The 12588-nt window shown below is 36.3% G+C and overlaps 1 protein-coding gene across 8 annotated transcripts in view; it reads right to left on the minus strand.

Moving 5' to 3' along the window:
- ATF6 (activating transcription factor 6) overlaps positions 1 to 12588 on the minus strand; it is a 196729-nt gene that overhangs the window by 134578 nt on the left and 49563 nt on the right. For all 8 annotated transcript variants that reach the window (XM_028826690.2, XM_015114031.3, XM_077939534.1 and 5 more), the window contains 2 exons: positions 7993 to 8178; positions 6646 to 6737 (listed from right to left, as the gene is read on the minus strand). In XM_028826690.2, coding sequence (XP_028682523.1) covers positions 6646 to 6737; positions 7993 to 8178 — 278 coding nt within the window. The remainder of the gene's footprint in view (positions 1 to 6645; positions 6738 to 7992; positions 8179 to 12588) is intronic.

The following is a 12588-nucleotide window of genomic DNA, read 5'->3' on the forward strand; positions in this document are numbered from 1 at the left end:
AAAAAAAAAGCTGGGTTAAATTTTAGGTTTTTCAACAATAAAATATGATGAAAAATCATAGAATTAACCCCAATGAGTAATAAGAAGTGGGTTTTCTTTTTAACCAATTCACATCTGTCCAGCTTAGCCATTCCCTGCTGCCTAGAGTTACTATTTTTATAGACCACCCAGAGTAGGCCAGCTCCTTGAATCCTATGCCAGAAACAGCTAGATGGCTTCTTTACCATCCACAAAATATCAATAAGGTCAGAAAAATTAACCCTCATAAGTCCATTTAGTTTATTTTCTTTTTCTGTGTGATGCCTATTCAGTAACCCAAACCTCTTCAAACTAGTCAGTTTTGCTGCACATTACCTTTGACAAAACTCTCTTACTTTATATGTAAAGATATATTTATATTTCATCACCAAATGCCTTCAGGAAATGTTTAAGGCATACCAATATTTGGCAAACTTGTGTGTTTTACATTTTTTTCATTTGGCCCATACCAATAAGGCACAAACATTCAATTCTACATTGAACATCTGAAACCACATTAATCACTTTACTTGGTAATGTGATCTGTTCTAAAAGAGTTTAGGTTCCTAAATTTAAAACACTTCGGGAATCTGATTCAAATGTCTATTTGTCTGACAAACTTAATTTTGTGGTACTTAAGAAAAGTTCAGATACAGCTCACAATCTGTTTTCTTTTTAAGCCTATGCAGTTTCCAGTTAAAACATAATAATGCATGCTTAAGGTCTCTAGATACACCAGACTATAGATGTGACACTTGTTCAATAGATATCTTCCAGGTAGTAACAAGGTTCAAGTGAGAAGTTCCTGCTCCTCTGGCAGACTCCCAGACCAGAGAAGATCACAGTCTTGCAGTAAAAAGACTGAAAACAAAGAGGCCAATCAAGAAATGCTTTTGAATAACACAAATAATGAAACATCTCAATTCCCAATATTGGATTCAGGGACAAGTTTCAGTCTTTCAAATCACTGTTGCTCTCTGGGCTTTAATATTTCACTGTTCATGCCAAATTTTGTCTATAAGAAATAGTTCTTGGTTTTTATGAATTTCACAGCCATTTTCCTCCCTATTTCCTTGTTGGTGTCTAAAGATACTCTGACTTGTTAAGATACTTTTCTATATTTCCTCATTTCTTCCAGCTTTTTTCCTTGATGTTTTTCTTCAACTTAAGCCTTTTAACATGTTTTTTTAATTTCAATAGTTCCTAATATTCCCACTACTTCTTGGCTGGCTGTTACTAAAGTCTCACACAGAGAAAGATACAGATCTTAACTGATTGATCCTCGAGATTTTCAAATATTTAAACTTTCTCCAATTTTTATCCCCCTTTTCTACTGTCTAATTCCTTTTTGAACACAAACCACTTCTTGATAAAATAGGGACCATCATCTCTTCCTTTCATCATCAATCAATCTACCATAGAAATGAGATCCATCCCCACCTGCCCCCATTACTTCAGCAGCTGTGAAGATCATTAATTCATTTAAAAAATTTTTTTGTCTGGTGGGCACGGGCACTCAAAAAAATTTTTTTGTTCCAGTCCTTCCTTTCCTAAAATTCTATTGATTCATGAGGGCTTCTACAATGAGATGTCCCCACAACCCCACTGTCACTTCCTGTAGCATAATCTAATACTCTTTATTTCTTCATTGAGTACTATGGCATAAAGCCTCCCATGATTGCCACTAGCAGCGTTACTGGTTACTTCTATATTCCCTCAAGAATATGCCTGTGAATTTGTGATACAATAAGAAATAATACATTTGGTTTTTATTCTGGTTCCTTTCACAGAGCTTCTAAAACCCTTGGAATTTCCTGAGTGACAGGGGTAAGAAGAGTATCTTTTGTTATCCATAATAAGCCCCTTCCAGCTGGACCTGAGTTTATGCTAATGAGGTGACTCTTGGATGATGGAGGCTGACTGCCAGAGAAACCAACCACATAATTAGTGGGTTGGGATTTTCAGCTCCATCCCTCAACCTCCGAGTATGAATGGCCAATGGTTTAATCAATCACGCCTACCTAATGAAGCTCCATAAAAACCCCTAAACAATGGGATTTGGAGAGCTTCCAGGTTAGCAAACACAAGGAGGTACTAGGAGGGTGGTGCACCTGGAGATGTCATGAAAGCGCTGCACTCCTCCCCTATGCCTTACCCTATGAGTCTCTCCCATTTAGCTTGCCCCATATATCATTTATAACAAACCAGTAATAGTAAATAAGAGAGTTTTCCTGAGTTCTGTGAGCTATTCTAGAAAATTATCAAACCTCAAGAGGGGATTGTGGGAACCCTCAACTTACAGCCATTTGGTCAGAAGTTACAGGTCACATCCTGGGACTTGCAACTGGGGACTGAAGTCGGGGGCAGTCTTTAGGGACTAAGCCCTTAAACTGGAGGAGCCTGTGCTAACTCCAGGTAGTTAGTGTCAGAATTGAGTAAAATTCGCCAGACATAATGGCTCACACCTGTAACATCAGCACTTTGGAAGCCAACGAAGGAGAATCATTTGAACTTAGGAGTTCGAGACCAGCCTGAGCAACTTTGTCAGGTGTGGTGAGGTGCACCTGTAGTCCCAGCTACTTAGGAGGCTGAGGTTGGGGGGATTGCTTAAGCCTGGAAGATGGAGGCTGCAGTGAGCTACGATCACACCACTGCACTCCAGCCCAGGCAACAGAGCAAGACCTTGTCTCAATAAAAAATATTTTAAAATTAAAATTTAAAAAAGAATTTAGTTAAATTGTAGGACATCCAGTTGGTGTCCAGAGAATTGGAGAATTGCTCAGTGTAGAAAATCCACATATCTGGTCTCAGAAGTGTATAAACAAAAAGTTTTTCCTTGTATTCATGCCTATATATTCATATGACATCCATATAATTCTTTCTCGCACAATTGTTTACATATCTGATTCTCTTACTAGACTGTACTTTTATTCATATTTGCATCCTTGATTCCTTGCTCAGTACCTGGCAAACGTTAAGTGCTCTATAAATATTTGCTGTATGTCTGACTAAATAAACAAGTACCACATATGGCCTCAGATAAGAAATGAGGAACTAATAGAACACACAGTTTTTTTGAGAAATAGTTTATGAACAAATATAATTCCTACTAATTGGGTGAGGGAGATATTCATTCATTCATACTGCAGGTATTTATTGAGTAACTACTATGTGCCAGGCACTGTTCTAAGCACTGGAAAACAAAAGAGATAAAAATACCTGCAGGGAAAGAAAGAAAATAAAATAAATAAGTTACATAGCATACTTGAAGGTCAGAGGTGCTATGTAGAAAAGTAAAGAAAGAAAAAGGATTGGGAATGCAATGGCAGGAGCTGGGATGGACATTTAGAAAAGGTAGTCCAAGAAAGCCTCACTGGGGTGGCATTTGAGCATTTTTTTTTTTTTTGACCAAAAAAAATTAATGTTTTTTAATCACTTTTTTTTAACTTTTAAGTTCGGGGGTACATGGTATTTGAGCTTAACACCTGACAGAAAGAATCTCTGAGGGAAGGGCATTGCCGGCAGTGGGAATAAAAGTGAAGACCATGAAGTGCTAGCAGGCTTAGAGTGTTTGAGGAAGAGCACACAGGCCAATGTGACAGGCTAACAATAACATTTTTGATCCACAAGATAGGCAAATATTTTAAAAACACAATATCCAATGTTAGGAAACATGAGAAAATGGATACTCCTCTCTCCTGCTAGTGGGAATGTAAACAGATACAGTCTTTTTGGAAGGCAGTTTGGCAAAATCTATCACAATTTCAGATAATCGTAACCTCTAGTTCTAGTCTAGATTCTATCATACACATACAGACACATAGATATATGGAAATACATTTTATGCACACATATCAATAAATAACTGGAAATACCCTAGCTGCCTATCAACAGATGGTTAAATAAATTACAGCAGCAGTTGTGCAAATGTGCACTGGGGTTTTAAGCAGTCCAAGGAACTCTGGGCATCCTAAAAGTCTTTCAAAGTCAGCAAAGTTCTCCCTTTTCCAACTACATACCTATGTGAGTCTAAATTTTCTTCATTTATTTCAACCCAACAATATAACAGATTACATGAAAAAACAGGTAAGAGAATTCTGCCAGATTCTGTTAAGTCGGACATCAAAGATTTTTACGAAACTATTGATTTGACCTAAAGAAGCAACAATAGGTCTCAAGTATCCCCATGTGTTTTAGAAACCTGAAGTCAGTGAGATAAAATCCAACATTAAGAATTTAAAGGAAAGTAACCTGTGGGGAAAGAATGTAAAGAAAATACTGGGTAGTCTGGCTAGAGCATAATAATAATTAATTTGGTTTTCTGGTTTTCAAAATTTTGGATTGTAATAAGAGGAGATTTCAATATGCTATTTCAATTTTTAGTAGCAAATAAACGTGTATTTAGAGAAAAACTAAAACTGATGTATTTGAGTTCCCTCCCCCCCAGAAAAAAGAATTTTACAAAACTATAAAGTACTACCACTCTTCTGTATCTCACTAAATTTTTGGAGGTTTGGGAGATATACTTATTCTTCATTAACATGTTATTTATGTTAACACGTAAAGTAATGGTTTATGGTTCATTATTTTTAAACGAAAAATTTTCTAATTTTATTTTTAAAGTTTTAATTTCTCACATAATAAATGCCAGTATACATAAACCACAAAATCAAAAATTATTTGGGATCCTTGGTAACTTTTAAAGCTACAAAGGGGTTCCCAAGACCTAAAGTTTGAGAACTGCTAAATAATGGCACATTTACACTACCAAAAAACTATGTAGTATTAAAAGAGAATAACGTATTCACATATTTTAAAGAAAGCACAATTTGTATATAATTCTTTCACGTAAAACCAAAATTTTTAAACTAAATACATATAAACACAAAGACACAACACGAATGTGGGTATAGATGTTTATATATTCTATATGAAATGTTCTTCCTGTATCTTACCTAAATAATTCCTAATCTTCTTTTAGATCTTAAGTCAATCACTTCTTTCTCAGAGAAACCTTGCCTTACTTCCCTAACTAGGTCAAGTGACCCTATTATATGGGCTTATGATATCATGTACCATTCCTTCATGGCACCTTATGTTACAATTTTGCATTTATTTGTGTAATCATTTTGATTAGTATATGTCACCTATATTAGATTACAAATGTCATGAGAGCAGGGGGTTGATTATATTATTTTCTCAAATTTCCTGTATATTTGAAAATCTTCATAACAAAATGTTTTTCTAAAAAAATATTCAACTTTAACTCCTTTCAATTCTCAACCAATTTTACTATAGACTTCTTCATGCCTAATCCTACTAAATCTGCTTTCCAAGATTACAAGTGATCTGATAATTGCCAAATTCAGCTTTCTGTGTCTCCCAAGCTCTCAGCAGCATGTGATACCACTGCCCAAGACCTGCTTGAAACTCTTTTTACTTTGGCTTCAAAAAGCTACTTTCTTTCAGTTCTTCCCCTAATTTGCTGTGATTCCCTAATTTCTTTTCCCAAGGCTATCTACTATTCATACTGGTGTCCCGCAGATTCTTCTTACTTTCCTTCCTCTACTTGTTCTCCTTGGATAATCCCATCTACTCCACTAACATTATCTGTCTGTCAGTCTATCTACCTATTTATAATGTTAATTCTCAATATCTAGTCAGTGCCACAAACTTACTATACTTAAAAACTATTGTCTTTCTTCATAAAACTGTCTGTCTGTCTATGTTTGCTTCCTCAGATGACAGCACCACCATTCAGTCCCTCAAGATAGAAATTTTTGAATTATCCTTAACTTCCCTCTTTTCTTCCTCATGTCCCACATTATACCAGTTAACAAATCCCACAAAATCTACATAAGAGAGGTACCCTAAGATTGCCCATCCTTTTTATAACCATAGTATAAGTTCAGACTCTCATTTATTACCTGAAATACCTCAATAGTCTTCTAATGCTTTCTCTGCCAATAGTGTCTCCTCACTCCAGTCTATACTCAATACAACCCTCAAAATCCTCTTCCTAATATGCAAAGCTGATTATGTTACCCTCCACCTAAAATCTAGGGGTGCCTCATTGTACACAGCAGCACCTATACCTCTAGTCATACATCTAGCCTCATGCAGACTCCCCACATATACAAGATACACTGAACTTTTTACTTTTTTATGATCATGTCATACCATTTCATAACTGTGCCTTTAAACATGCTGTTCCCTTTGCCTGGCATGCCCTTATCATACTTTGCACATGGCAAACTGATATCACAGTTCAATGTTCAGCTTCCTTCGTAGGTATCTCCCTTATAACTCAGTCACTCAACAAAAAACTTATCGAGTACCCATCAATACGACAAGAACCTTCACCTCAAGGAACTCGTACTCTGTATTATGTTAGGACTCATTAACCCTGCTATTATTACGTTCATCACATTATACCATAGTCATCCTTCTACTTGTCTCTCCTCCCAGCTGGATCATGAGATCTTTGAAGGCATGGCTCCTGTCTCATTACTCTTTACACATCTTGAAAAACAAATCATTTTTTCTCTAGTTTATGATGAAAGCTAAAGAATAATGAGAATTTAAGTTTTTAGCATTAGTATCCAAAACAAATATCTATTCACTTACCTCATAGGTCCATAGTTCAGTATTATAAATGCCAATACTATCATCACACAGACAGCTCTTCGCTTTGGACTAGGGACTTTAAGCCTCTGGTTCTAAAGGAAATGACCACATTAAATACAATTAAACTACACATCAATTTCAGAAAAAGCAACACTTAAGATTAGAATTTTCCTCTTTACCAGTTACGTAAATACCTTGTCTTATAAATACCTTGTCTTATTTTTTTTTAAAAAATCAAAGGTGTGTAAATAATACTTTTCAAGACTAGAGCAGAGACTTCCAAGTTCCCTTTTCTAGCAGGGAGAGAAAAGGAGAGAAGCAGAAGAGAAAAAAAACACAGCAGCCACTCCATTGCAATTGCCTCTTCACCCAAGAGGAAAGAATTCAATATATATCTGTATATATATTTTTTTGAGATGGAGTGTCACTTTGTCGCCAGGCTGGAGTGCAGTGGCGCCATCTCGGCTCCTGGCGATCTCCGCCTCCAGGGTTCCAGCGATTCTGCTTCCTCAGCCTCCCAAGTAGCTGGGATTACAGGTGTGCGCTACCACACCCAGCTAACTTTTGTATTTTTAGTAGAGATGGGGTTTCACCACGTTGGCGAGGATGGCCTTGATCTCCTGACCTCGTGATATGCCCGCCTCAGCATCCCAAAGTGCTGGAATTACAGGCGTGAGCCACTGCGCCCGGCCAGAATCAACATTTTTATATTTTTATGGATCCCCAAAGAATTTTGAGACACTTCTATAGTTTGCCTCCCTAACCTTTTAAATCATTGTTTTCAGTAAAATACAGGAGTATACCCATGTACTCAGGGCCAAGAGAAAAAGAATAGTGTAAGAAGTCCCATCGATAGGCATCTGTATGGTTCAGCACTGCAGTGAGAAATTCTGAAAACAGTAAATTTCCCGAATAGAACTGAGGAGATTAACCCTCTTGGAGTCAGCATAGTAACAGAATGCAAAAATCACATTAGTTGTTAGGTGGACTGAGAAAAAATAAAAACACTTTTATTTTATATTGCTTTCTTTTTTAAAAGGAACAATATGGCAGGGCTATTTAGAAGCCTCAATGTGATTCATTTAGTCAGAAAAGAGGGTGTTAAGGCAATGAGTGAAGAGAAACCCAGGAAAAGGAGACAACTTTTCTATGTAGACTGGAGAGTGCAATTCAAAGGGTCCTCTTCAAAGGCTTTATCCTTACTGCAAATGTTTTAGGACTGATTGTACCCTCCTTTTCCTAGCACAATTGTTTACACAATTTAATTTAAAATGTAAAAGTTTATCTATTTATTTATCCAGGGGATACTTTAGCCCATCTCGACCCAGCCCTATTACTAACACTTACCTCTGACACAACCTCATCCAGCTGCCGCTTCAGTGTTCCATTTTCTTTCTTCAGTTGCTCATTCTCTGAAAGGGCAGCCTTTAATCTCGCCTCTAACCCTAGCATATATTCTTTCTTCTTCTTGCGAGACTGACAAGCAGATTCTCGATTTTTTATCATACGTTGTTGTCTCCTTAGCACAGCAATCTAGAAAAAGTTACAATGAATCAGAATATCCTGGTTTTAGAATCAGATGAAATAGATCAGAATATACTAATTTTTACAATTATTTTTAACTGTTTTTTCAAAGCACAGGTTACTAGTTGTTTCAAAACAGGTTTGAAAAAACACTGCTCAAACTAAATATGTTAAAATCAAATGGTTAAATAAGGCCTTCTAAAACCCAAATGTTAAATAATTTCCTCTGATGTTTTCTAAGGCTCATGTATTAATCTTCTAATTTTCCCCTTAGAAACTCCCTCAGAAAGTATCTTTAAATATATACGCATATATACATACATCTTAAATCTACATCTCTGGCCCTGAAATGGCTATGCCCCAGAACCATATATTCAATTAATTATAAGACCACTTCTACTTACACAGTTATTACCACTTCAAATTCATTATGTGCAAACTGAACTCACTATCTCCCTTTAACTAGATTTTTAAAAAATCTATCCATCTTCTATCAATAGTAACTTCTATCAATAATATTATTTTTCTTTATTCACTATATTCAGTCCTTCTCAATCCCTCATTCACTCATTGAATATGTTAAAAGTATATACTAATGACCAAGTTTACTCCAGTAAAAATGTGTCTCAGTTATTCCTTTCTCTCTATTCCCTCTTCCATTCTCCTAATACAGGCACTCATTAACTCATCCCTGTACTACTGCAACAGACTCCTATTTCAATTGTTTTCCATCTCATCCTGTCTACCATTTCTTAGATAACTTCTCCCAAGAAGATATTTTTATCTTACTACTCAATTGCAAAAACAAGCTAGTCATATACCCCTGCTACCCATCTTTTCTTTTAAGGTCTTCCATATTGTGACCTCCCACTGCCTAACCAGACCTTCTGCCCTAAATCTACAGCTATTCAAGCCACATTCCTCCAATCTTATCATTTACGGCTACTCCATAATCTCCATACATGTCTAACTTGTTTCGTTATTCACATAGTTTATTTCCACTTGGAATGCTATCTCCTCCACTAATCTAATTCCAAGGCCCATTCAAATTCAATTATTCTAACCCACCCTTATTTTTTATTTTCTCTGAACATCTTATACCCTTAGAATTTGGAGGATACACTGGAACACTCTAATGCTCTCAATTGTTTCAAGAATGTTAACGCTCTCTCTCTTTCCCCACCTGAATTTTATAAGTTGAAAGCCAAACCACATCTGATCCTACTTTTTTGTAGGATATACCAATAATATCTACTACAATAGAAACTTACTGAGCGAAATCATTTTTGTTATATCTTCTAAATTAAGTTATGAAGCCTATTATTACACATTAGTCTAATTTCTTTGGGGAAGTGAGAGAGGTGGCAAAATTAAGTCCATAAAAAGCACCAACCTACATTAAATTGATTAGTATGAGTATACGGATGGCTGCATTACTAATTTCTACATATTTTGCAATAGACTTTAAAAAGTAACACTCTAGAGTGTTCAATAACTCTTACTGAGACCAGTAAATAAAGTTAAAGAACGTAATCTATTTCTTTTAAAACAACAACACAATTCCCACCCTGATACTACATTTCCTAGAAAGAAAAGTATGCCAAAGTCAACCAAGTGAACTCCCAACACCAAATATTTTCAACAACCTTTAAATCAGAACCCACAAGGAAAAGAAATGTTACATGAAATGTCAAAAAGGGCGTTTTTTTATTTAAACTACAAAAATCCTGATTTTTATGAAACCATCATCTGTAAAAATTTCCCTGCATAATAACTATCTCACTTGTAAGTAATGCTAAACACACACACACGCACACACACTCACACACTCACACACGCACATACAAAGAGCAATGGCAAAGCCATGATGGATTGATTATTCACCAAATGCAAACTATTCTCTGGACAATGCCACTTTGTTCAGTCTACTTTTATTTGTAGTGATCTTCATTGTTACTTAGAATGCCAGTGTCCGTAATTAATACTAGAGGGCTGAAGTACACAGAACACTGAACAGGGACATAAAAGTGAAAGTCCCCAGATGGAAGAGTTTATACTAAAAGTTAGACAAAAGGCAACCTTACTTTAAAGGCTAATTAATCTGTGGAATTTAGAGGGGCTTACAGATGGCATACCATTTAATAAATTTCAAACAAGGATTAGGCATTTCTATAAACAATAAAAGCACCTGCATATTACACAGCATTCAAGTTTCAAAGGCTGTCAATCCACGTGCCTCATACTAAAAAAATGAAAACCATCTGTGGTCAAATATTCACGTCCTCCCATAGAAAAAGATACATTATAATAGTTCTGAAAATAAATATTCAACACTACCAATAAATACAGAGGGTAAAGACAGTAAAAATAAATGAAACCCACAGCAATCACCAAACACAGGGCTCCAATGTTTTATCTCAGCAAGCCATCTTCAGCTATGTGAATATAAAATATTTAAATTATTCTATACTTCCTAGGCAAAAAAAAATATGATCTTTAGGCTAAATACACATACACATTGTGGTGTCTGGTATTTCTTTAAGCAGGGGGGAAGTGGGTATTTTCCTATATAAGAAAAAAACGATTACACTGTATGTAATTCTGTTTGGTAAACTGCCTTTGCACATACAATGTATCACAATGACTTTTGACATGCAATAATGGCAGCACAGATTTTCAATTATCTTGATGTTTCATAATACATTCAATTAATCTCCTCTTGTTGAAATTACTATAGTTTTCAAGATTCTTTAAAATAAGCCTCATCATTTAATCCACTGTTAAGAGAGTAGAAGAGCCAAGGCTAGAACTTAGGTCAGTTGACTCCAAGTCCAGTGATACTTACACAACAGCTTCAAACTGCTTTTAAATACCAAATAGAGAGGCTTCATCACAGCATGGAACTCTAACCTCAGAGAACTGTGTGGTTACTTTAATTATGCGACTGTCTGAAAACAGAGACTTGTGGAACTGCTTGCATCTGGAAGCCTAATCTCTCTGTTAGCAATCTGAAAACACAAAATCAATACTCTGGCCCATTAACCAATTGACACATCTCCCTTATGGGCATATCAGATGATATAATACAGACTGAAATAAGCAGATAGCTGGCCAGTTCCTGCTTCTGATCATCCTGCCTCCAGACAACTCTCCCACCAGGCATCTTGCCTCGGAAAAAGTAAAAAGAACAAAAGAAAAAAACTCCACGGCTGCAAAATAGTTTCCTTTTAGTGCCACTGCACTATAAAATGTAGTGTTTCATTTAGTAAACACTTATTTGACTGTACAAAAGACTTATATAAAAGGAAAACTTTCACAAATGGACAAGTTCCTTTGAAGACTGCATCAATGTAAGAGTCAAAGTTTCAAGTACGTCCACATTTTGTTTTTAATTTAATTTTTTGAGACAGAATCTCACTCTGCCACCCAGGCTGGAGTGCAGTGGCACAATTACAGCTTACTGCAGCCTCAACCTCACAGGTTCAACAGATCCTCCAGCCTCAGGCTCCCCAGTAGCTGGGACTACAGATGCATGCTACCGTGCCTGGCTAGTTTATATTTTTGTAGAGATAGGATCTCTCTATGTTGTCCAGGCTGGTCTTGAACTCCTGGGCTCAAGCAATCCTCCTCCTGCTTCAGCTTCTCAAAGTGCTGGCCCAGCTTGTTTTAATCTAATTATCAATTTAATTTAAGGTTTTAATTTTAAAAACCTTATTGATTGATAAACACTGAAAGCTATGATAGTCTCTTTTTATTAACAAAATTCACTAAAGCCTTGTTTCTGTGATGTCGCTAAGAGATAAGCTCAATTACTATAAATCAAATTAGATATAATATTAGATAGGAGTCAGGAGTGGTGGCTCACACCTGTAATCCCAACACTTTGGTAGGCTGAGGCAGGAGGATCACTTGAGGCCAGGAGTTTGAGAACAGCCTGGGAAACATAGGAAGACCTCGTCTCTATAAAAATAAAAAATTAGCTGGGCATCGTGGTGCACAATTGTAGTCCTAGCTACCCTGGAGGCTGAGGCAGGAGAATCACTTGAGCCCAGGAGGTTGAGGCTGCAGTGAGCCATGATCGCACCACTGTACTCCAGCCTGGGTGACAGAGTAAGAGCCTAGCTCCAAAAAAAAAATTAAAATGGGATTTTTATGCTAAGAAATACATTCGAGTATTTCACGTAAATTCAAGTCAGATCAAGTATCGATAACCTATGGATGAATCACACAGTAATCACTGACTTGCTGCACATCTTTCTAACAGTTCTTAATCTCATTTGGCTGAATCTTGCCCTCTAAACTGATAGATAAAGTGGAAGCCATTACTGATTAACCTCTTCACTGTATCTGATCAAAAATAAAAATACAATCTTTCAATTAAATAAAAATTACATAACATACATTATTGCATATGTATTA

The sequence above is a fragment of the Macaca mulatta genome, chromosome 1 (genome assembly GCF_049350105.2).
Source record: "Macaca mulatta isolate MMU2019108-1 chromosome 1, T2T-MMU8v2.0, whole genome shotgun sequence".
Lineage (NCBI taxonomy): Eukaryota > Metazoa > Chordata > Mammalia > Primates > Cercopithecidae > Macaca > Macaca mulatta.